The sequence below is a fragment of the Lagopus leucura genome, unplaced genomic scaffold, assembly GCF_019238085.1.
Source record: "Lagopus leucura isolate 7727_CA_CO unplaced genomic scaffold, USGS_WTPT01 Super-Scaffold_100008, whole genome shotgun sequence".
NCBI classification, from domain to species: Eukaryota; Metazoa; Chordata; class Aves; order Galliformes; family Phasianidae; genus Lagopus; species Lagopus leucura.
Window position 1 is genome coordinate 32365036 of NW_024962265.1, and position 25996 is coordinate 32391031.

At 39.4% G+C, this 25996-nt stretch overlaps 1 protein-coding gene across 5 annotated transcripts in view; it reads left to right on the forward strand.

Moving 5' to 3' along the window:
* Positions 1 to 25996, forward strand: part of TBC1D30 (TBC1 domain family member 30) — a 49557-nt gene that overhangs the window by 16589 nt on the left and 6972 nt on the right. For 2 of the 5 annotated variants that reach the window (XM_042872781.1, XM_042872783.1), the window contains exons 1-8: positions 4511 to 4670; positions 9785 to 9846; positions 10283 to 10348; positions 12707 to 12832; positions 14367 to 14552; positions 16415 to 16583; positions 17912 to 18080; positions 22106 to 22211. In XM_042872781.1, the coding sequence (XP_042728715.1) occupies positions 4511 to 4670; positions 9785 to 9846; positions 10283 to 10348; positions 12707 to 12832; positions 14367 to 14552; positions 16415 to 16583; positions 17912 to 18080; positions 22106 to 22211 (1044 nt within the window). Of the gene's footprint in view, positions 1 to 4510; positions 4671 to 9784; positions 9847 to 10282; positions 10349 to 12706; positions 12833 to 14366; positions 14553 to 16414; positions 16584 to 17911; positions 18081 to 22105; positions 22212 to 25996 lie in introns of those variants that run through there. The other 3 variants (XM_042872780.1, XM_042872785.1, XM_042872784.1) reach the window with 2 other exon arrangements.

Genomic DNA, 25996 nt, shown 5'->3' on the forward strand with positions numbered 1-25996 from the left:
CTACCCATAGGCTCCTTTTTCCCATGCTTGTGCAATTGTGGCCATGCAAAGCAATCCTGCAGGCTCTGTTGTGCTTGGTTGTCCACACAGCAGTTGCAGCCAGCTGGTACATCAAAGCATCTGCTTTCCTGTGCTGTCTGAGGTAGGAAATCCAAAAAAGAGCCTGCATAGCAGTACTGTCAGTGCAAGAGGTGATGCTGTAGATGCAGGCTGGGGTGAGAGAAGAGCTAGGCCACCTGGCAGGAGCTCGTGTTCAAGGACACAGCACTGCTGTAGCACCCGTGCCCCTTTAGTGCCAGAGATTCGGCTAGCCAAAAGCCTCTTCTCAAGTTGTCAGATGAATTATGCTTGTTTTACATCATAATGTGAAGCTGTCATGGCATTGTTAAAATATTAACTTCAGCTTGGTTCAAGAGCCTATATTAGATGAGAGTGGCTTTTAGGATAGAGCAAAAATATACTGTTTTTGGCAGGATGGTTGTTTAATAATAGAACTCCTGTAGAATTGGATAGGATAGAAATGCTGTGCTCCAGTGGAGAAGATGATTTAATGGAATAAGTGTATTTAAAATAGTTTTGCTTCCTAGGAGAACTCAAACTGTCTTATTCTGTCATCCTTCAAAAGTGGGCGCATTTCATTTCACTCCACATGTTTTCTCCTAGACACTATAATTCGAAAGTGTTGTTTTTTTCTCTTTGAAGTTCATGATGAATTAGAGTGCACACCATAATGTGTGTTGGTATGGATTCCAAATTTCTTGATTTACTATTTCAGCTATGTGAAGCCAAATGGTAACGGAATTACATTTTACGGTTATATTTTGCGGACTGTTACAGAATTCTGTGTAATAATAATGCCTTCGCAGGCAATTGGCCTATCATGAGGTTAATAAAATAGCTTTTACCTGTTACTGTAATACGTATTTTCCATTATATTATTGATATGTACATGCCATCTAGTAATCGTTGTACGGGCAGCTAGTGCAGCGATGCTGCCTAAACATAGTTTCTAAAATGTTTTGAGATGAAGTATAGTATAAAAATTTTTGAACTGCTTTTTTTAACTGTGATGACTGAATAATGCATAAAATTGTTGAGAGAAAAGGTCTTAGCATAAGTCACATTTGAGGCTTAATATTTAACTTAGTGGGAAATGTAATTCCACTTAGAGGTTAGGAAGGTATTCTAGTACCTGCTGTTTGACATTGTATACAAGGCAGGGCATTCTTAAACCTTCCTGCCTCTTGTTTTGATGGCTTAAACTGGAACTTTCCTAGAACTTGCCTTTTCTCTCGTGTATATATGCAGTACAGTTCTACCACCTCCTGCTTTTAAACACATCTGTGTAAATACTTGTGTAGGTACTAAAAGGATTTTCATCACATTTTAAAAAGCATGACATTCTATACAATTTTCCTATAAAATAAAAGTTGCTGGTTAAATATTTTGCTAATACAGGTATCCCAAAGCATGGCAAACAAGCTTTCTCCCCAGACTTTAACTGTTTAACCTTTTACAGAGATGTGGTGCAAATGAGAATTATGGAAGGTCTCTATGCTTTCATATGAAATAAAGGGAGGGATATGAAACGCATGAAATACAATGACCCAGCTGAAAATGGCTTATGACTTTTAGTCTTTTGGTTATGTTTAGTCTTCTTTGTGCATGTTGTACAAGAACCAGTGAAGTGTGCCTGAGTTCTGGATTTGAGTAGCTAAAGCTTTGTGCAAAAGGGTATATCCTTCTCTTCAATTGCAAGATTGCTCTGCAGCCCCATTCTGTCACTGCTGATGTTTATTCTCCCTTTCTACCTGCATCTTGAACTCATTATCCCAGTGCAGACAGAAGGAAAGTGGGATGGTGAATGGTGAGGAGTAAGGTAAATAGAGCAGAGTTGGTTCTTCAATGTCAAAACCTTATGGTGGTCATAGGACAATTCACCAGAAGGCAGACTGTGGGAACTGAGCATGTTATACTTGTCATGGAGGATTTCTTATGAGATATCCTCAGGGTTTATAAAGGCATGGTTAGCAGGTGGTGATGAGACTGCAAAGACATACAAAATGAGGAGGAAAGGTTTTTCAGAAAGTGACTGTGTTGTGTGGGAGGGAATAAATGAACTACAAATAAAAAAGAAGTAGTAAAGGGGAAAAGTAAAGGCTCAGATTGATAATCATGAAATATGTAGAGGTGAAGTAACTGGACCAGCCAAGGCTCTTGAATTTATTTATTAATCATTTCTGAATGCCATCTGGCTTGCTGGTAATGTAGCTAAGAACTTGTTAATGTGGCCAGCCTTTTATGACTTTGTGTAGCAATGTAGATTAATGGTGATTGGTGACATCTTTGGTTTTAAATTGTTGCTTTTACCCCAGCTTGGAGCTGGTGATTTGTCTGTGAGCTTTATTCTCTCTGCGCTTTGAAATTTCCATGTTGTCGAAGACTATTTACAACTTAATGGTGACCATGGCAAACTTATACAACCTGTGCATGCAGTGTCATGATTAGATGTCTGCAATTCCAGAGAGTGGGACAGAGAATGCTTGCAACTGCCAAATCAGAGGTTTTGCCTGATCAGTGTTAAAAAAGATGCCATCTATTTTTCTAGAAGCTCCACTCCTGTCCTTAAAATATCTATGTATATACATAATGGGAGGCTTAGCCCTATCTCTGAAATCCATTTGAGCTGATGATCCAATGAGTCATCAAACCCATTAGTATGTCTTGGCTTTTTCATTTTGTCTCTTAAAGTTCATTTTTGCATTTTTCTTAAGAGTAATGTTGGATTAATTGGCTGCCATGTGGGCAAGTGCCCTTAGTGGTGTGCTGGTCCTTGAGAAAGTGGCCATTCTGAGTCACAGAATTATTGTCCTGCTGTTTCGGGGTTTTCACACAGCAGTAAGATGACAAGTAGGAGAAACAACAGTAACAAGAACTCTGTACTCTTCCTTTGGTTGTACCAAAGCAGCTGGTTGTCTTCATCATTTAAGCATTGATGTCTTTCTTAGAGCTGACTTGCAGTTGTTTAACAACTGGAGGTAAGATTTTGTTATCACCAATTTGGTGAGATGACTGAGTGTGGATACCCTTAATCATGTCCTGAAACTTTGACTTTGGCCATTGGTTGGTAGCATTGAGCTAGCCAGTGTTGGAATGATCAAAGAAGGATGTGGTACTACTTGCATATGGTGCCAAAGGAAGAAGAGAAAAATACCAGATTATGTGGTTATTTCTGTGTGTAAGTACTTCTGCTGCGGTCCCACTGGTACAATCTGTACACCTAGTGAGATTAATTCGTTTCAAATTTTATGCTTTAACCACTAAATCATCTCCAGCTGGCACTGAAATAAAGTGATTTGCATCATCTACATCAGCAGGGAAGTGTCACCTTTGTTAAAAAAAGAACCACCGACACACAGACTTAATTATCTGTTCAGAGTGCGAGCTGGCAGCTCGAATGTAGTGACTTCTCTGCAGAACCAAACCAGATATTTAAAGAGGCATGAACAAATTCACACTACTCTGCAAAAATAAAAGTAGCTTCTAGATATAGCTCTAACTTCTAGATTAGCTATAACTGATTTTTAAAAACAGCTTGTTTTGTTTTGTTGGGGTATCCTTTATGCAGTTGGCTTTACTGCTTATCTGTTGCCCGTTTCCATATTGCACCTGGCAGACATGTTTAATAAAAGGAGCAAGTTGCTGTTCCAGAGCTGCAGTGATGGACAGTTGGGTTCAGACTTTGGGCAGCTTGGTCTTTGAGCCTGACTCATGTGACATAGTCATAATTGTAGAATAACCTCAGCTGGAAGGGACCCACAGGCAACATGAAGTCCAACTCCATGATACGTCTCTCTTTCAGCTGGAGCACCAACTGCCTTAGGTGATAAAAGCTGTCAGCATTTTGAACGCTTCCCCTTGCCTGTCAATCAAACGAAGAGCTTGAAATTTAGTATCAAAACATTTTAAGATGCTTTTGAGTCAAATGAAAGCTCTTGAAAATGCACCTATTCACGCTGTTGAATAGCTTCTTTTTTGAAGTGTATCTAGTGGGAAGTGAGGCTGTAATTTGGGATCATACAAACGGCTGTTTTTACTTGGGGATGCTGAAAGCGTGCGTGCTGGACAGCGCGTCGTGGGATCGGGAGCGCCCTGCCATTCCTGCCCGGCCCCGTTCCGCCTGTCCTGGATGTCAGTCTGTCTCCGCGCTGCTCCCCGTGCCGGAGCGGGGCCGCCCTTTATGTCTGTGAGGAGCTGCTGCATCCAGGTGGTGCTGGAGGAGGTTTTCAGGCTCTGATGCTAGGATTGTGGGCGGGAGCAACTCTCTTTTTTTTTCCCCACCTTCTTTTTTTCCCCTCTCCTCTGCTCGTCCTCCCTCTTTCTCTCCCTGCACCTCCGCTCCTCTGCCCGCACTGCAGACCCCCGCTAGCTCGCAGAGCCGCTGCCGTCCGCCCCCCGCGCCATGTCACCGGCCCGCAGCCCCGGGGCAGCTCGCTGAGCCGCGGGCACCATGCGGCAGGAGCGGCTGACGGGCTCGCTGCGGCGCGGCGGGCGATGCCTCAAGCGGCAGAGCTCGGGAGGCGGCGTGGGCACCATCCTCAGCAACGTCCTCAAGAAGCGGAGCTGCATCTCCCGCACGGCGCCGCGCTTGCTCTGCACCTTGGAGCCAGGTATTGCAGCGGAGCGGCGGCCGTAATCCCGTAAGCCGCTTGGCGGGGGCGGGCAGGCGGCCGGGTCGAGCCGGGCCGAGCCGGGAGGACGCAGCCGGACGCGATGGGGGCCGCGGGTAGGCGCGGCGCGGGGAGGCGGCGGCACCGGACCGCGGCAAATGGCCGCCCGGGTCCGCGCGGGGTGCGGGGCGCGGCGAGGCGGGGTCGGGCCGGGCGCCTTCGGGATCCGCCTTCGCGGTGCGCCTCGGGGCCCGGGCCTGCGAGGCTGTCGCGGGCTGAGGCTCGCCCCGCGCCTCCTCTTCCTGCCCCGCACCACCTCGGGCACTTTCCTTCCCTGTGTGACGAAGCCCAGCGTCGCTCGCCCGCTGCCGGCTCCCCGAGCCTCCCGGCCTTTGTCTGCGGCGCGCTGCCGGCTGCGCTCACATCCGAGGGACGCGCAGCTGCGGCTCTGCAGCTTACATCAGCGCCGGCGTCCCGTGAGCTCCCGTGGTCGGCTGGGGGGTAGGGACGTGCTCCAGGGGGACGGGCGCTCAGCAGAAACGCTAAGGGGTGATCTTTGCCGAGGGCTAGATTGTGGTTGCTCGTCTTCAGAATGGTGGATCTTTGAGTTTCTGTGAAGTACTGGAAATCTAGATTCAGTTTCTAATGTCAAGCTGTTAAATGTCGCAAAAGCATTGTTATTTCTTGGCTGATCTTAGGCCTACAGAAAATGTGTAAGCCTGGAAAAAACCTACATCAATGCACAGCAATACGTAGGGGTCATTTTCCCGTTGTGTGTCAGGCACTTGTGTGCAAGGCTGCTTTTGGAATCGTGTAGTGCTGACTGCTTCTGTGTTTGAGATTCATTTCTGGAGCTGTAACTAATAAGATCCTAAACACATTCTGTTAAAAATTTGTGGCATTTCTGTTACTGAAGGGATTTCTTACCTGTAGCCCTCATAGACCCCTGCCTTCCAGGTAACGACATCTGTACAGTGACACTGTTACATATGCTCCTGTGGGGACACAATCAAAAGCTCAACCACAAATGCTGTAGTCCTAAGGCTAATTCAGTGTGCTGTTCAATGTGGGCAAATACAGTGACGTCATTCGGGATGCACGCTTCCCTAGAGTGATGGAAAGAGGGAGCCTAAGGAACCTTAAATAAATAAATAAATAAATAAACTTAGTTAAATTTTGTTCAGGTTTTCTTAGTATCTATGTACACTTTATATTTGTAGTGAGAAGTTTATGCGGTCTCCAGTTGTTGGATGTGCTTTCATGAATCCCAGTGAGCTCTAATGGCAGCTCTGGCTGCTATTTCTGGTTTTGCAGGTAAAAATGTATGTTTAGAGAAAAATTACAGGGTCAGACTAAGAATCTTGCTATTTCTGAAACAGCAAGGAACAATAAGGTGGTAGTTTATGTTGCCATTTTTGTCCCCAGATTTGGTATCCCACTGCACAGAAAGCTGCTCAGAGCCCTTTTCCTCATTTGTTTTCTTGTAAAATATTTATTTGTTTTCCGTTCAAGGAGTTTCAACATCTCCACTTAAGTACAGGCAAAAATCTACAATTATGTGCTTGGTGAGTTTGAAGCTATGGCTCTTTAGGTTGCATCAGAACAGATCGTCTTTGTATGTTTTTTCTGTTTTAGTATTGCTGAAGAATTCTCAGACTTTGGCTCTATCCTTTTGTTTCATGGAGCTGGGGAGCAACGATTTGGTTCCTTCATCCAAGTACTTGGCTGGATGCTTTCTTTAGCTCCTTATTACGTGGCTTATTACATGGTTGTATGCTCCACTTTGGTCATGCAGTGGGAGGCCTGAGATTTGGGTATAAATCTTCTTTCTCTCAGCCTTTTGTTATGGGGTTTCACAGTGTATTTTATATGGGAAAGCTAATAGGCCTGATTTCTGGTTTTTCTTGTGTTTTGTGGGTGTTTTAAAAATGTGTATGTAGTTGTTTTTTTTTTTGTTGTTTTTGTTTTTTTGGTTTTTTTTTAATTACTCTCCAAATACAATTTTTGCAGTTGTTTCTGGTGACCAGGTTACAAGGACATAGAACAGGCCATATTCTGGCATTCTTCTACCCTTCAGTAATTTAATTGATGCCAAACAATCATACTTCTGTATATGCTTGTATTTGTGGAGTTAGTTAATTCAAATATATTCCCAACACATTCCTGCCTACATGGGTTAATTTTTTTTTAGGTATGAGGTGTCATTTGCAGAGGTAATATGTAGTATGCCAAATTACACTATTAGGCTGTCTGGTTTGATTAAAAAGAAGGGTTGTGTTGTATTTCTGGTGCTTACAGTCCCCAGGAGCTGCATGCAGGTTACATTTCAGCCAGGCTGTCCATGTGGAGGATCTGGTAAGAAAAGTTCCCATAAAGCTTCAAGGGATCAAGAATCTTTCTTGCAAAAGGTGTGCTTATGTTACACAATGGTGAAAAATGTAGCCCAGACATAAAAGGTGGGCAAAAAGGGGCAAAACAAGTGAAAATGGGTGCAGAGGGTGGCAGGGTTGGGTAGATGTGGAGAGCTGAGGAGGGAAGATTGTATTGGGGAATTTAGGTTTGTGGGAAGAAGGCAACTGAATGCAGAGGTAAAGGTAGTCAGTGGTAAGATGTAGCATACAATGGACGTTTGTGGGAGAAAGGACTGTGGGAAGAGTTCTGGACATCTTGGGCCTTTTTCTAGGGCAAGAGTAGGCAAGATGAAATGGGTGACACGACGACAAGAGGAGAATTACATGCAAGGATGGAAAACTTGTTAGAAGGGAAAGGATGGAGATAGGAAGGTTTGAGGAACCAAGAGAAGATAAAATAAGGATAACAGTTCATCTCTTTGGGGAAGCTCTGAAGTCCAGGGACAAATTCATTGAAGGGTGCAGAAATTGCACATGCAGAGAAGCATGTAACAGGCAGTGAGGTGCTGCTGCCACTTGGCTGGCTGCATTCCTGCATGTACCCTCAGAAGCTCCAGGCTGGGTTGTTTTTCCAATCTCTTTTGCCTTTGAAATCATTAGGAAAAAAGATTGTACTGTTCATATTACAGCTTCTTTATCTGTTACTTGCTGATTTTTTTTTTTTAATTGAAAAAAATTATAATTTTCTGATTTTAGGAAATACGAATTCTTTAAAATGAACAGGTGTGATGAACCGTCCCTGAATGTTCTGTGGCTCACTCCCCATGCTTCTTGCTTCTTCTCTGTCACCAAAACATCATATCGTTTGATTTGGAGAATATTTCTGCCTGGCAACTGGGATTGCCTGGGAACAAATAAGGGGCCACAGACTTCACGGCTTCATGAAGTAATACTGTAGTTATAGTACATGGCCTGACCAATAGGTCCTTGTCATGCTGCAGAAGAGTTAGCCCATAGTCTAGTCTAGTTTTACCACAATGTTAGTCTAATTTCTAGTAATTTCACACCTGTCCTAGTGGTCAGCTATGGTTTGCTAGACTCACGGATTCAAGACACTTGCCTGTGTTTCTGGTTGCATTTTTCTTTAAAAAGATTTTAAGACGAAGAGATAAGTTGTTACTGAGATCTTTATCTTAGAAAACTGTGAAGAGATTAAGATGTGGCTGTTGAGTTGGAAATGAATACATGATTATTTTGGAAGACTATTGCTTCTTTGATTCCAGGTAATGTTAGATAACATGTCAGCTGTTACCTTAACAAAAGGAGTTCTTGATCACAATGTCTTTTTGTGTGTAGTAGGCTTCTCTGATACCACAAAATTGCTAGGGAATGAGAATCCCTTTTTCACATCTCCAGCAAATGTGATATGATTTCATCTTAGTCGGTTACTAGCATTGTTACACTGTTCTGAATTATTATGAAAAGATTTATGTATTAGGAGTCCCTGCTGAGCACCATGGATTTATGGGGTAGAATACTAATAAACACTTGCTTCCAGGAATATCTGTTAATACTTGAATATTTTTCAAAACATTTGCTTTATGCTGAATCTTTTATTTTTCTAAATCTGACAGGCATGTTTTTTAAATCTAAAGCACAGAAACCAAAGCCTCAGTCCCCAGGTTCGGCAATACTAACTGACACTTTTGTGTGTGTGTGTGATTTTTTATTTATTTATTTATTTATTTTCAAAAAAGAAAAGTAGCCTTCAGGGAGAAAGCTTTGTCTCTCTGTATTTTGTCTTTATATATAGACATTAAGGTTTTCAAGTTGCTTAGTTCTACATTTTAATTTACTTATCTCTGTTTCCACATGTCAGTATGTAAATGCTGAAAGACATTTAATATTCCAGAACTAGCAGATGTCACTACAGTTTAGGTTTTTACAGACTCAGGCTTAGTCCTTCAAAGCACTGAGTGTTACTGGTGAGTTGATTAGCATAGATTTTATTTACATAAAACCTAGCAAATTAGTAATTTTTTTAAGACTATTAAAATATGTATGTAAAAATGTTAGGATTGATATTCTAGGAAAACTGTGATCTGTATGTAATATTTAAGTATGGAGAAATGCATGATTGAAGTTATGGAGGGAAAACGAAGGCTTCATTCTGTGCGTAAGAAAGTTGAATAGACGGGGCACGGTGCGGCGCCGTGTTCAGCACCGGGGCTCTGGACAGCGGCATTGGAAGGACCCAGGAATGGCGGAGCCGAGCAGAGCGGAGCAGAACCGGTGTCGCTGTTCTTCGTGTCCTGGCATAGGAGGGGCCATAGTCAGGCTGCAGTGTAGGCCAAATCTGAGATCCTAGTATTTCGTGTAATATTGTACTTCAAGTCATATCTGCTAATATTCTGCATAACAACTTTCATAATCTGCTCCTATGGATGATATAAAGGTTCATATGGTAGTTTGCGATGTCCTGGTATGGTTGTAAAAATAACAAATGATGTCATTTTTAGCATAATGAATTGTGATGAACTAAAACATTAATTTGAAGAGGACACGTCGTTCAAAAAAACATTTTCTCTGTATGCTTTTTGACATATGCCTTGAGTCCCCTGTGAAGACAGTAAATCACAGGAACAGGTTAAAATATGATTATTCAACACAGGTAGTTGAAGTTCTGTGATCTTATTTGAACCAGTTTTATTTCTGATCTAAATGAAAATTATGATCATAACTATTTTTCCTTTTTGTTTCTAGGAGTTGATACAAAATTGAAATTTACTCTTGAGCCATCTTTAGGTCAAAATGGTTTTCAGCAGGTAATTTGATTAATTATTATCTGGGCTTATGGAGTACCAGACTCACCTTGGTTAAAGTACTTCCCTAGTTCAAAAATGCATCTGTCATCGTATCAGCATATTATTTACTACTGCATGAAGATAGTGTTTGGAATATAGAAATAGTATTTGGAAGGTGCAATAGGTTTTCTTTGTTCTTTTTTTTTTTTTTTTCCCAGAGATTTCTTACATCTTTGTGACCTATAATATTATAGTGTTGTTATATTATTCAGTAATTAATCTGTATTTTCCCAATAAATTGATTAAACAGTAGAACTCTGAAAAGCATACAGTAAAATGAAACGAATGTGTGTCTGCAGTATTTTAGATATTGCCACATTTTTACATTAAGCTAATGGTGAATTTTTACCTGGATTTTTATTTTTTGTTTTTGGTTTTTTTTTTTTTTTGCTTTTAGTGGCATGATGCACTCAAAGCAGTGGCCAGGTTGCCGACAGGCATACCAAAAGAATGGCGGCGAAAGGTAGGTAGACCTGCATGCAGTGTTCAACACATCACCTTTGAGTTTCAGTTTCACATGAAAGATAAACAGGATGAACAACATCACTATTACTGTTATGTTTTTTAACACTGGAAATTTTAAGTGTGAATTTTACTGGGATTTTACCGAGTTTACCTTCTTAAGTGGTAACTTCATGTAGCATCTGGAAAGACTGAGGAAACAGGTAAAGATGGTATTTACACCAGTCAGGTTCTTTCTGCTTGAGGCTCAGAAAACTTACTGCAGTGCAGGTGATATTGTTTCAATCTGTCTGTCACAAGGATCTGAATTGGTGAAGCTGCCTCAGCAGCTGAAGATCAACTAAAAGTAGAGCAACTCTTGTCAGAGTTGTAGGCTGTCATGCTTATGAAGGTGAGGTTGATAGACGCTAGTGCTGGAAATGCTGGAAGGAATGTTCTTGGATACATTTGATGGGGTAAAGGCAAGTCCCTTAAAAAGGGAAGTTAAGAGTCAGGAGTGATGTGGAATGGTAGAGTACACCATTGCAGGGAAAGTGCACTTGATGGTGGAGGAAAGGGCCCAGTGGGATTATGCTCAACTTGTTTTATTGCAGAATTCAGCAGAATTTGAACTTACCTAGCCTACAAATAGATGTTTATGTATTTACTTTCTTAAAAACTAAATGAAGCATGCAATCTCAGCTTTGAAAATGTAGTTTTACTCAACAGACTATTTTTAAAGCTTTTTAAAATACCTACCTGTATTTTTGATGCATCAGGTAATTTTCTTTCCCGTTTCCTTCTTGCTGTGTTTCCAAATTGCAAAACGGGGAAGGAAACTTGAGACTGTGTTATTGTTATCCTAACACCACTGCCATTCTCTATTTTTAATCTACAGCTCCAGTGAATAACTACGTCATCTTAATAAGCTTTCTGTTTCCTGAAAAGTTCTGCTCCCACACTTCAATAAGCGTACTAGAACTGCCATTTCAGCTTTTTTTGTTGTTGGTGGTGGTGGTGCACTGAATCACATAATGGCTGAGGTAGACAGGGACCTTTGAAGGTCATTTAGTTCAACCACCTCCTCAAGGGCTACCTAGAATAGGTTGCCCAGAACCATGTCCTGACAGCTTTTGAATAGCTCCAGAGGTGGAGACCTCTGTACAGCCTGCACTTTTCACTGCTATTCCTTGGTTTTCCAGTGATATTGATACCAAGATTACGGAAATATTTGTTGTTTTGGCAGCATGCTGATTGCTTCCTTTGCTGTCAGTGGAAGGGGCAGGGTGACATCTGGATTACCGCTGTGGCATGTGACATCTGTTGTCCAGAGCTGGCAGAAATAGACAATCCAGTCGAACAACATCAGTAAGAAATTAACAGTGCCAAATGCTGCTGGGAGACGGAGAAACATTAATCCTCTACATGGGTGGCTTTTCAGAAGCGTGGGATGGCATGTTTAAATGTGGAAAATCTGAGATTCTGTGAGCTGTCTACAAATTCCTTCCCCCTGCAATTATCTAAGTGTTTATATCTGTGGGAAGTGTTTGAATTACTTTTGTCACTTGAGGGAGTTAACAGCTGGTATAAAACTTGACCCATTTGCTTTCATGATTTCTTTCAGTTTCCTGAAAATAAAAATCCTTTATTGTTACTTGTTGCCATTGTATGATCTGTCATGTATATTTATGGCTCAAGAACTTCTCAAATGTTTAATGAAGGTCTACAATTTGTCTTAAGTGCACATACATAATCTCTTTTGGTAATTAACAGGTTTTAAAAGTGGGCAATGTGTGTTTTCAGAACTCCCTGTTGTGCCAATAGTTTAGTCCTTTTTCAACATTAACTTATACTGATCCAAGTATTATTTATTTCAGATTAGTTCCAAAGGCTGGGTGCCAGATTGGTTCCAAAGGTACTGGGAACTGCTCCTTCTGGAAAGTTGAGACCTCCAGGAGAGGGAGCGCTACTGGATTTCTCATGTTTGTGTTTCCAGGAGATGGATCCATGGTGGAGTTAGAGGAAAGCCTGCAGCTGTTTTATCCTTTGTAGAACTCCCTGCTGGTTGTAAGATTAGAAACGCTGATAGGACCATTAGATGGGCTTCCACTTGGAAGGGCTCTTGGTTTCTGACAATGGACTTGGCGGTCCAACAGTTCATAGGTTTGGATACTTAATACCATTTTCCTCCTTTCTGCTTTCGGGAGCAAGGTATTACTTTAATTATGCAAAAAATTGTTTTAAATATAGTTTTCTCCTGTATACAGCAAGTCTTAACAGCAGATTGCAGCTGGCTGAAGCTGGTCAGGTTCATCGCATGGTGCTTATAAAAACTGCTCATATTTTATCTGAGAAATAATGCATTATGTTGACTTCCTAGGTTTGGCTGACCCTTGCTGATCAGTACTTGCACAGTATAGCCATTGACTGGGATAAAACAATGCGTTTCACATTCAATGAAAGAAGTAATCCAGATGATGACTCTATGGGCATCCAGATAGTAAAGGTAGACAACTTACTGTTATTTTATTTTTTTAAATGAAAAGTGATTATATACATTTAAGATAGAGTTTGGATAAATTTTGTTCTTTCCAATGCATGTGGGAAAATCCCCCTTGATCCACAAAAGTTATTTCTCCTCCTTCCTTGATCCTTCTTTTGCATTGATCTGGTTAGCATTAACTGAAGGGGGAAAAAACAAACAAACAAACAAACAAAAAACTAATGAAACTGTTTTCCTCAATTTCTATTAAAGAAAAAAAATAATTATGAGACATGCCAGACTAATGGAGATAGTTGTAAAGTTTTGTTCCTACAATACAGATTTTGAAAATAAGCACAGATATTACTGGGGTTAAACAATATTATGTTTTCTAGTAAAGCAATTGAGCATCTTTCTATGCACATTTCTCAGCTGGTTGTTAATTTATATGTAAAACAAAGGGCATTTTTGAGGGAGAGCTTAACTGATTTATATTGCTGTGGTAATGTAGATGTTGGTCTGTTTACCTAGGAGATGTTCTTTATTTTCTATAATCATCTTAATTAAAGGACATGGAACAAAGTACCTGGTGTTCCTGGTTATTATTGTCATCTGTACTTGGTAATATAAGGCGTTAGATCTTACTCATGAAACACAAAACATTGTAGTGCCTTTCGCCTTTCACAAATAATTTAAATTAAATTCTCAAGGACGCCTCTCTTTCTTTGTTTTTGTCCTGAAAACTTAATCAGCTGGAATTTATTTTATATTTTGATTTGAAGAAAAACAGTTCCTCTTGTCTTGTTTGGTCAGTTTAAAAACTGGATTTTGTCTGTACTCGTTTCCTAGCATAAATTATTCACAAATTTAATGGTAATGTCAGGCGCTTCCCAGTAAAAAATTTGAATGGTTTCTAGAACAGATGTCTTGAAATGGAAGGCAGATGCTTGCTAGAAGGTTTGCATCTAGCTTCAAACTGCTAGCTGCTGCTAGTGGCATTTGCACACAAGCATCTACTCGAATCCTTTGTTCCGTATTGTGCAATATTAACAAATTGTGATATTCTGCTCAGCCTATTCACATTGTAGTGGTTGCCCCATGCAATGAAAGGATTTTGAGATAGAAAAAAAATAATAATACTTTTCCCATGTGCCTTTGTTTAATATGCACAGAATACATTTTTCTGATGTCTTTGAAAATCCTTAAAATCAAGAGAAAACACCATTCTGTGGAGGAAGACTTAAAAAGGAATTACAGAGCTGATATACATTGCCTCTTTGAAACACAGATGTCTTCTGATATTTTCTGTGACAACTTCCTGTGAGCATTTTCTAGATAACTTATTTACTTGTGACCCTACTGAAGAGAAATAGGCTAAGCAAGCTAAAGGTTTACAGATTGAAAAAGAAACAAGCTCATCAACTTCAGGAGCATGTGTTTGGAGGGTGGACGTGAAGGGAAAACTGAGGCAGGCAGGAAAACTAATGGAAGGAGGGAAATAAACATCTTTTTTTTTTTTTTTTTTGTCTGTCCTTTCCTTCTTTTTTATCCTTTCAAGGACCTTCACCGAACCGGTTGCAGTTCTTACTGTGGCCAGGAGGCAGAGCAAGATCGAGTGGTGTTAAAACGAGTTTTGCTGGCTTATGCCAGATGGAATAAATCTGTTGGCTATTGTCAGGGCTTTAACATCCTAGCTGCACTCATTCTGGAAGTGATGGAAGGCAATGAGGGAGATGCATTGAAAGTGAGTAGAATCTTTTGTTGCAGTGTTGAGGATTGCTTTTACTTAGTGAACTTAAGAATAAATGAATGTGTGAACTTTATAAACAGCCAAAAAGAGCAAGACTTAAAGTAGATTGATTTTTATCTCTGGATTGTTTATTATCTTGTCTGAACTAAAGGTGGACAGTTTGAATGTTATTACTGTTTAACAAAAAAACACACTATATTCAAAAAACAAATGAGAGCTTGACCATAAATAAATAAAAGATGACATTGCTACTGACTTTACACAATCCCTGTGTTTAGCTGAAACTTCCAGTTTCTGTTATCAACCTTGTACATGGCAGTTAAGAAATCTGCTGCATTTTAAAGCTAATTGTAGATACACACAAAATAAATATGTAAAATGAAAATAAATAGCCCCGACAGTGTTTTATTTATTAGACTTTTTAAAATTCCATTCTAGACCACTCTAGAGAGCTACTTATGATAGTAAGAAAATACTGTATTTGTCAGAGTAAAATTTCCTCTGAATAATTTGTGCTACAATTTTTTTCAGTACTTTCAACTATTATTTTCCATCTATCTTATACAATCCAGAAGCTCCTAGGACACGTTATGATGGTATAGGAAACGTGATGACCCTATTTTTATGATTATGATTTTCAAATTGGTTACTTGGAACTCTGTGTTATTTTTGTGTCATCTCTTACCATGAGCTGTGTCAGGCTCCTATTGCTGAAGAAGTAATGGAATGGCCCTAGAGGGCCCTGAAGAGTTAAATCACTGAAGTGTGTTAGCACTACGAAATGAGTCTTATCTGGCAAAAATGAGAATGGAAAACAAAGTTATTTCTTCTCCATGTTCCGTATGTGTGCTTTGTAAGGCTGGAATTTCTCAAGAAAAAGAAGGGGTTTGATGTGAAAGGTGCAGCTTTTGTCGTTTTAAATAGTAGCATAAGCTAAAGAGGAAAGATACCTGTTTGCAAGAAGGCATGAGAGAGAAAGAGTAGCTCTGGACGAGGCTTGGGAGCTAGCAAGGATTGAGAACTCTCTGGAGAGGTAGTGAGTAGTGGAGAGTTGGAGCATACAGTGTGACCACATGCAGAATCTCTTAATGCAGTTGGTAGAGCAGGCATTTGAAATAGTCTAAGATCCTGAAGTTCAGAGTCTCCTGTTGGGCTGCTAATGTACAGAAGGTGTTTTATATTTATTTGCTCCGTTTGTTCGTTCTCAGAAGCTCGACAGCATCCAGTTAATGCATTTTTACCCATGTCGTTGAGCTATCTTGAAACATATGTCTCTTTAAACTGTCTTGTGCTGCTTACTTTAGCACCTCTTAAAATGACAAGATGAAGTGCAGCATGCACTAACACATCACAGTGAGATGTGTGAGGAATGCTTTAAAAGAACATTATCTTGCATTTTGGAGAAGCAAAAGAAGATTCTTTAGAAGACGAGTATTCTAGTTGTGACAGTTAACAACTAGAAAGGGGATAATGGAACTTTTCAGCAATTTGGAAAATCTCATAAACACCTCTAGCATCAAAAGTGCAAAAAGTTGCCTTTGATTTGAGTGATGCTTCCAATTTGGGCATAGCTTATCATGAAATTGATTTCAGTCATTAATGGTTCATAAAATCTGAGCAGCTTCAGGAGGCTGTCTTAGCCTTTGCGTCTGGATTGCTGATGGCAATTTAGAGTACCTGTGAATGCTTACAGCGACGATTACTCCCCATTTTAATGGAGATGCCGGAGGCGTGTATTGACACTGGCTCTAACCTGTAGTTTTGTGAACAGAATTTAAAATTTTATATCTCTTTTCTGTTATTGAGACTTATTTTCTAGAAGTAAGTCCTATGTGATTGTATTTGCCTTCTTACAGATCATGATTTACCTAATTGATAAGGTGCTTCCTGATAGTTATTTTGTCAATAATCTCCGTGCTCTCTCTGTGGATATGGCTGTTTTCCGAGATCTTTTACGAATGAACCTTCCTGAACTGTCCCAACACTTAGACACCCTGCAAAGAGCTGCTAACAGAGAAAGTGGAGGTAGGTTCAATGGAAAATGCTACTCATTTCCTTCTTATTGTTTCATGTAAGCACAGGTCTGAAAATAGTCTTTGAAGCGTTTTCCTGATTATATTGTTCAGCAAATATGCATTTTGCATTGTTAGGAGTGAAAGATGATCGTTTCAGTTATTGATATGCTTAAAATATATTGTCTCCCAGGAAAGATGAGGGAAGTCATTTGGCCCCACAACTGCAAACATAACATAAACATGTTGACAGTAGAACATATGGAATGCCACCCCTCTAATGAACAGCTTAGTATAAAAGATATGTGGAAAAAGTATTTCTTTCCTCAGCTCATAATATGTGTCTAACTGCTTGCTGCTTTTAGTTGCTGAAATTTACAGAGCTGTTCTGAGAAGAGTTGTGATGCAAGAGCAAATGGCAACTGGTTAATATGCCTTCACCTGGATGCTTAGCAATATGCAGATACAAAACTGAGCTACTTCCTGAATTACTACCTGAAAACTGGCTTTGCACTGCGAATTTTTGTTGTATAGCATTTCCTCCAGACAACTTTTTGTTTTGTTTTGTTTTGTTTTGTTTTTAAATCAAAATACAGCTGTTTCATTCATGAGAGTTTCCTCCTCACCTCCATCGCCCCCCTGGAAGCTAAGTGCACCCAGGTTTCATCTTTTCTAAAATGTACCACCATGCTACATACAGATAAACTCATGACAGCGCAGACTGTATGAAAACTAAGAAAGTGTGTCAAGTAAGCATTTGCTGTTCAAAGGTATTTTCACAGACAGCAGCCTCTGTGAATCATGGAATTCAGTTGATACTAGGATGCACAAATTGCGCTCTGAGAATAATAAGAAAATAAAACTACAGCTTTGTCAGGCTGCTAAATCCTGTAGGAAGCTGTTCACAAGCCAAAAGGAAAACTGAATGTGTTAACAGTTTCTTCATCTAAGTTGTCAGTGCATCAGGACTGAAGACTGCTGATGTCATTAGTTTCTGCAGAAATACTACTGCATTTTTTTAAATGGAAGGCTTTTAGCTTATGTAGTTATAGAGAAGGAAAAGCAATCTTTCTGATGTTAAGAAAAGATGTTTAGTGGTGTTTTTCAAAGCGGGTGGTGATGCTTAGAGCTTCTGGCAATACAGCAAAATGAATGGTGACTATGTATGTCATTTTTTTCATTTTTCTTTTTCTCAGCTTCTCTTTAGCTCCATGCTAAGAAACTTCTGCCCAGTAACAGGGGTTACTAGAATGACAGCTGAATTTCAGTATGCAGTTCATACATCGTGTAAAACAACAGCAATTACAAAGGACTTAAAACATTTATGTTTTTATATTTCAGGAGGCTATGAACCCCCTCTTACAAATGTCTTCACCATGCAGTGGTTTCTGACTCTCTTTGCCACTTGCCTGCCTAACCATACAGTTCTGAAGATCTGGGATTCAGTATTCTTTGAAGGCTCTGAGATTATACTGAGAGTAGCTCTGGCTATCTGGGCAAAGCTAGGAGAGTAAGTGGTCATGTTAGTCTGATTTTTCTTTTGCTTTGATCAATGTAAATAATTTATATGTTGTTCTGAAGAGCATATTCTCAGTCTTCCAGGAGAATGTACATCTTTTTCAAAGCAGAAGCAATGTTCTTCTCTGGCTTTTCCAAGAAACTGTATACTAGAGAATGTTGTCATGATGCCAAAAGAATGGGGACAGTAATGAGCTGAGCCTTCTTGCAGCGAATGTCTCCTAATGTTTGTGTTGTGCACATATAATGTCTTTGTGGTATGCTGAAATATTAGTTGGACTTTCCAGAGCATAGACATCAGAGGGAGTTAGTAAACATTCTGGGAAAAGAAGTACAGAGCAATTTGAGGATGACTAGCTGGAGATGTTACTCTTTATTTTTTTCACTTAAGCCCATTGGCTACGGGTAAGAAAACAGCTGAGGGTTACTAAGAGAATCATTCTGTGTAACGTGGTTCTTCTCTCTGAATGCCTGCAAAGACATTTTATTGAGATTCTCTGCTTTTAAGCACGGTCTAGCAAAATTGCCATTATTGTTAATTTGTATTTCTATTATTATTGTTATATTTGTCCATTTGTACATCATCATCACTACATAAAATGAAATATAAAAGATTAGTTCTCAGCAGAGGCTGTTGTCGTGGCAGAAGTTTGCATTCCAAAAAGTGCACAGTGCTCCTGGAGAAATGAGAGTTCTATCACCAACTTCAGCAGGAGGTGTGAACTCACACAGGACAAGCAGATGTTAGTTCAACTGAAAACTTCTTCATCAATTGCATCATTTTTTCTTGAGATGTTTATCAGTGCTTCACTTCCCTTTTTTTTTTTTTTTTTTTCCCTTCAGACTGAACCTCTGAGGTTTATGTTCGTCTCTGTACTTGGATGTTTGATTTGTTTTTTCTTCTTTTGGAATATATAAACACTGTAGGCTGCTAGCATTGCAGGGGAATGTTTAATACAACTCATCTTTAATGGAAACTGTAATTAGCATGATAATTACCCAAGACATTTCTTTTGATCTGTTCATGAAAGAAATGTTTACAAATAACTTGCATTAGGATTAAGCTGTATGTAGTCCCATTGTCCTTTATTACTTGGTACCAAACCTTTAGATAAAAGGTGGGTTGGTTCTCTATGTACTTACCAGCTGTAGCTACAAATGTTCCAACTCATAACATGATAAAAAATAAAAGGGAGTCATTGCATTCAAGATTTGTAGTGTAAAATGTAATCAAAGAAAAAATTAAACACACTTTATAAAGAATGAAAAGAACAGGAAACCACCTAAAAGAATACAGCCAAAAGAATAAGCTAATTGTATTTTATACCTTAAGTTATTGTATAGGGGAAATAGGAGTGTGGTCCCAGGACAGTTTTTGGGGCACTCAACAGAAAAAGAGTAGTGGAGTGATAATGAGAGATACAGAAGAAGGTGGGTCACAGAAGCTGAACAGCCCTGACGTTCAGTAGTTTTGTGATCAATCATATCAAATAAGGTGAGCAGGTAAAGATGGGGCGCTGTATTTTTTCTGGGAGAGGAACGTGATTTTGTTCTTTGCTGAAAGTAGAATGGGGAATTGAAAAAGTGGGACCAGTGACAATAGTCATAGTCTCATAGTCTTCATACTTTTCACAACTGTTTTTCTAGACTTGAAAATGAGGTGAGAAGTACTTCTCTCAAAAGGTTCAGCCACACTTCTGTTTTGATGAAAAGAGACTCGAGGAGTGGGCAATTTAAAAATAAGGGCAGCGAAGAAGTTCTGTGGAAGCCACAAGAGGTTGAAATTGTTAGTAAAGAAAGGCAGTAAGTTTGTGGTAATTGCCTATGTACCCGTTATTTCTATCATTTTTCACTACTTAATCATTCAGCTAATATAAATCAAGACTTTGGTAGCAGCTGAACTGTTAAATGACTGTTCCCTAATGTAGACCTCCCCCTCCCCTCCAAGATAGATCAAGGGAAGCTTCTTCTTCTAGTCCTCATGAAAAAAGTTTTTTATCATCCCAGCAGCTGTATTCTACATGGAAGGCTACAGTATGTTCAGTTCTTTCAGTGTTCCAAGTAACAAACAGATAATACGTATGATTTGTAAAAACAAGTATGCAGTGCCTATAAGATAGCTCTCATAATTGATATGAAATAAAAAATAGGGTGAAAACAATAAAGCTTCTTGTAATCAAACCAGAAACTTGTACCATGAATGTGTCAATAAACAGAAATGACCTGGAGCTGCTTGTTGAGCAAATGGGAAGAAGAAAGCCTTACTATTGTGAAAGATCAAATGAATTAATGCCTATCAAAGGAAAAGGTATTCTGAGAAAACTCAGCTGTTGCAGTGGCTGACTCAGAAGAGTGGCCATCACTGAAATGGGAGATGAATTGGCAAATGCTCAATAGTCACATTATCCAGATGGAGAGTTCCTCATTTTTGCCCATTTGGGGTCTAGGCACAACAGAAAAATCCTGCTCTGCCACAAGCAGTTATTCAACAAAAAAATTGTGATCCCATCTTTCCGTAGTTTGGAGACAGGATCATGAGGCCACCTGCCTTTCCCTATTTACTAAGAGCCATAGGAAGGATGCCAGTAGGTGACTAGAAATGTCTAATGCTGGAAGCTTTCTGTCTGTACCTGTTTTTTTTCATCAGTGTTTTCAGACACATCCATTTCAACAGATTTAAATTGGTGACATGAGCACGTAAAATCCCAAACTTTAAAATGCAGTATGGAGAAGGCCATGAAGAAAGGATATATCCTTGTCTACCTTTACACATTTTTGGATTTTGTTGTTGCTGTGAATTTGTTTTTCTGCATTACAGCAATGTGGAAAGAATCACAGGTCTTTTAAACATCAAAGTGTAATTTTAGATAAAGCAGTTCTCTCTGTTCTGGTGAAATCCAGAGAAGAAACACAGTTTAATTTTCCAGCCTATATTTTAAAATCTCTTTTCAAATTCATGATGTAAGCTTGGATAAATAAATAGCACATTCAGTGTATTTTCTTGAAATAATGATCTTAGCAAAAGTGATTTTCGAACTATGATTTTTATTCCAACTGAAGATCCATTCTGTTTGTAAAGCTATCAGAGCTAGTGATTTGGTGCAGCAGATGACTGGCGATTTCTTTCCTTCTGGGATATTTTTAGGAAGGAAATATTAACGTGGGTTTAGCTCTTAGACACTCAAATAACATTAAGAAAATATGGATTCATTTTTTTTTTCTTCCAGACTTTGCAGAATTTCACGAGTCTTTCCAACCTATAGGCTTCTCATTTACAAGATGAAGATAGTATTTATTTTCCCCTTGAAGGCAACGTGAACTTATTGTTACAAAACATTGATATCTTTGAATGGAAATAGTTGCAAGGGCAAAGGAACAATGAGGTTGATCTATCTAATCAGTGGTTCATTATTCTGTTTTGTGTCCCTGTCTCTGTCTTTACTGGGTATGCTGTTTGGAGGTCAGATGGGTTCTTACAAGAACTGGTGAGAATGAGATTAATTTTTAATTCTTAGAGGTCCGAAGATGAGGCCGTTAGAAGCTTTTCTATCTGGATCAGACCACTCTAACCCTTAAATAAAATATTATATAATGGCTTTGTAATACAGTCAGTTAAACTGACCGACATGTAGGTGTGTATGTACAAGATAATTGCCCCAGTCTTGTTTTCATGCAAGCAAGCAGAATGTTACAAGATTAATTTAGCAAGAGGCACTCTTATTTTTGGTCCTGATGAATAAGGGCTCAGGATTTATTATTTCTCAAGTTTTATAACTGAAAGAAGCAGAGTGAATAACCTGTCTGTATATGCGTGAATGTGTATAGCTTAGGCAGACATCATATAGTGATGTGTAGTTTTGTTATTTGGAAGTGTAGGGGGAACTGCAATAAATGTAAGAATTAATGTGACTCATGGAAGTGCATGTTTTATGATTACAGAAAATTCAGTTTTGGTTTGGAGGCAAATAATTATATGTAATAAAAAAATGAGATAAAACAACATTTATTCTGACACAGGCAAATAGAGTGTTGTGAAACTGCAGATGAGTTTTACAGTACCATGGGCAAGCTAACCCAGGAGATGCTGGAAGACAGTCTGATAGACAGCAACGAACTCATGCAGGTGAGTAATTGTGGTATAATGTTCTGCATTCTCCAATCATCCTTCAGGGGCTGATTTTTAAAGAGTTACATTTTCTATTCAGATACTGCAGGAACGTAAACTCTCTCAAGAATAAAAATTTAAGATAAATGCAGATGACCTGCAGTTAAAGCTGAAAATCGTACACATTAAAAACAGAAAAGCACTAGACTCCACTTGATAAAGAGTATGTGTATGTTGAGAGCTGAAAGTTTGGTGTGGTACAGTGTGCAATTGAATCTACGCAAGCAAGATGTAGAATCTCTTTGTAGTCATAATTTTTAGGATGTTCTTTTATTTTGTTTTTGTTTTGGCCAGTTATTTATTACACTGAGTCCTTTTCATTCTGCAGACATAGTGGGAGACAAGCATTTATCAAGTGAGAAAGAGAAGAAGAGTCCTTCATGATTTAAAAAAAAATTGCCTTGAAGGGCAGTCAATGAACTATAAACAAAGACATTTGTAGATAACTACGCTCATTGAATTCTTACACTTATGTCATTGGATAAGAACAAATATCTGCTTTGTTCTGGGAAAGGAAAGGGACTTGAGTATTGCAGATAAAAATTGTATTGATTTGAGCTTGCATATTTTTTATAATATACATGATAATATTTCTGCAAGCAAAGTTAGTAGACACTTCCATAGTCTAATAAAGTACTGTTCTGAAGCAAAGAATTGCTTTCAGACTTTTAGTTGTTTTGTCTGATGAGGGAGTTCTAGGAGTGGGAAAGGCAACTACCGTAGCTTTGTTCTGCTTCAAAAATGAAGTGCAACTGGTCAGAAGTACTTGTATGGTTTAATATAGGTGTTATGGTTCCTTATAGGGTAGTACGGATAATGAAGACATGTGAGGAGGGCAGCATGCCTATTTTGTGTATGTCCTCTGAGTAGAAGAAACCATAGTACAGTTTAGATAGCATTCATAGAGTCAAAGGCAGGCACTGACAGTGTAGTTCTTTTCGTCAGAGAAATTCTCTCCAGATTGTCTTTACCTTTAGAGGAGAAAAGTAGGCAGTGTAAGTATTTGCAGTTAGGGGACATGAGTCCCACCACGTGCCTGAATGCTGCGTTTGAATAGTTTTGGTGGGTTTTTTTTCTGCTTTGGAGAAGAAAGTAGAGAAATATGAACCAGTTCATTAATGAAAGGAGATAAACTGCTTGAAAATATTACTTTTATAAATTGCTTTAAGATTTTTTAGACAAGTAAGCCAAAGATGAGCATTTAGGCTGCTTTGTTTTCAGAATGTTATTTTTTTTCCTAATCGGAATCAGAGTGATGGTTTTACTTACATCTGATACTTTTTACAAGGTGGCTGAGGGATTAATATCCTGCCATGGGGAAGGATTAATATTCTACTCTGTCTTTTCTATACATTTCAGTAGAGGTTGCTAGTGGTGATCATCTCCGTTTTCTTTAAAGTTGCATGATGCTTTCACTTGTGTTTTAACTACTTGTCCAGGCTTACTTAAGCCTCTGAAAAATAGCTAGCACTTCTAGACCACTAGGAAACAAGTCCTGCTCTATAGACCTATTGCCTTTTGGAGCTAGAAGAGGAAGGTATGGCTGATGCTTCAGGAGCAAGAGTTGATAGAGCAGATTTTTAAATTAGATAAGCTTTTGCATATTTGGCCCTTACACTGAAAGAGTTCTAGCTCTTCTCCTTCAAGCTGAGGAGAGCTTGGAGTGATTGGAGGAGCAAGGAAGCCAACAGCTTCCTCCTTTTTCAGACTGAGCAGTTTAGGTGAATTAAGGGTAAGTGCTGCATACTCCAGATGCTAGGCTGCATGTGTATTTAGGACTAGCAGTTAAGCAAATACAGTATTCAGTAATGTCATTTTATTGGCCTATTGATAAACTTTAGCTCTTGCAAGGAGACAAAAGACTGTATGCCAGGTGTCTGCAGATTCTTTAAACAATGTGCGTTTATTTGGGTAAAGGGTTTCATGCCTTCCCATAAAATAAGCGTTTTTACAAGCAGCTAAATTAGTTCAGTTTGTAGGTTTAGAAACATTCCACTGTAGAGATGAAAAGAAAACAGAAAAAGGAGAGGTATACCTGTGTGTTTACCGCGGTGGAAGGGAATAGGTTAATCCCTCTCTGTTAGCCCAGTGTTTTGGACCATCTCCTGCAGTTACCTGCATTTGATGATAATTCACTGGTAACTTTTTGCTGGAGTCTGCAAGCAGCAGCTTAGTCTGTTTTTGAGTTTGTTTTTGCTTTTTGTTTTGTTTTCCTAGTGAAGAGAGAGAAACCTTAAATCATTGTGCAGCAACTCTTGAATCAAGACTTTGTGAGCTATCTTGCAAAAGCAGAACTTCTTCCCTCCTCTGGAAGCCACAGGCCTGTCACCTTTTGTATGGCATTCTGCTGAGAGCATAGCTGACTGCAGTTTTAGAGTAAGGTGTGAGGTTTGAGATGAGAAGGGAAGGTGTTTTTCTCACCTCTTTAAGTGTTCCCAGAATCTGTCCCTCATTGCCATAAATAAGACCGTGCAGCCAAACTCATAATGCTTTGTATTGTAGGCCATTTCCCACTGGCCCAGTTTCACCAGAATTAATCACACAGCATCCAAATCTGTGTGCAAACTAGCAGCAAGATTCGTTGAGGCATTGCTGTGAGATCACAGGTGCTGATTGACAAAAATTTTTGAATGTGCACCAGCATAAAATCTGTTTGTGGATCTCTGAGGTAGCAAGTGAAGCTCCTAGTTAGAATCTGACAGCAAGTAATTAAGCAAAAAATGTGTGCAAAAGAGAGAAATTGCACAGGACCTGGAAAAGACGCATTGGAGACATGGAAAAGCTGGAAGCATAATCGAAAACAGTAGGTGTGAGGAGTAAATGGAGAGTTCAGGCTGACTGTTCACATGAAGGGTAAATAGCATATGGAAGAAGTTACCTGAAAAGGCTGTTGACACAAAGAGTAGAAATAAATTCCAGACGTACCTCCTTCTCTATGAAGGGAGAGAGTTGAGACATATGGGCAAAAACACGGTGAAGTGTGATGGAGATCAAACAAACAGGCAGACATGTTGGGCCGGAGGTGGTTGGGCCTGGTCTTTCTCCAGATCATAAAATTCCCCCATCTGGTAGACTGCCAGCATATCACCATTCAGGCCCTGGAGGATATTTGTCTTTCACAGTAGTGTTTCAGTTTCACTGAGTGACGAAGCTTCAGTTCGTGCTCTGGGTTTCTGAAGGCATTCTCCTTGCCTCAGAATCTTTGCAGGGCTTAAAATACAGAGTTCCTTACACACAGAAGCCTGTTGACCTGTACTATTGGCCTGTGTGATCTAGCCAGGATTACCCTTCCTGCTTCTCATTGCTAGAATCATTGCCACCGGAGATTTTTTTTCCCCTTTTTTTAATCAGGAACGGTTCAGAATTTATTTTTGCAGTTTTCTTAATGTATTTAGCACAGACAAAGCACTGTCTGTGAATCAATTAAATAGAAATTGTTCACAATTTCCTTTCATGTTAATTGAGGCCATTTGCTCTTAAATGAAAATGCCAGTGACTTACTAGCACAGGAGCAAGAAAAGGGAAGATTTCCTGCCATGGCTGAGGAGAAATTTTTATGCTGCTGTCTGTCAGTAGACATTAACTTGTGAAAAACTCTTAATTTTTTCAAAGAAACTCTGAGAAATGATGTTTCAGGTTTTTCTTTTTTTCAGTGCAAAAGTAAGGGGAAAAGGACTACTGAATTAGATAGAACCAAATCAGCAGTGATACTGCAATGAGTATGATCTGTCTTCATGCCAGGT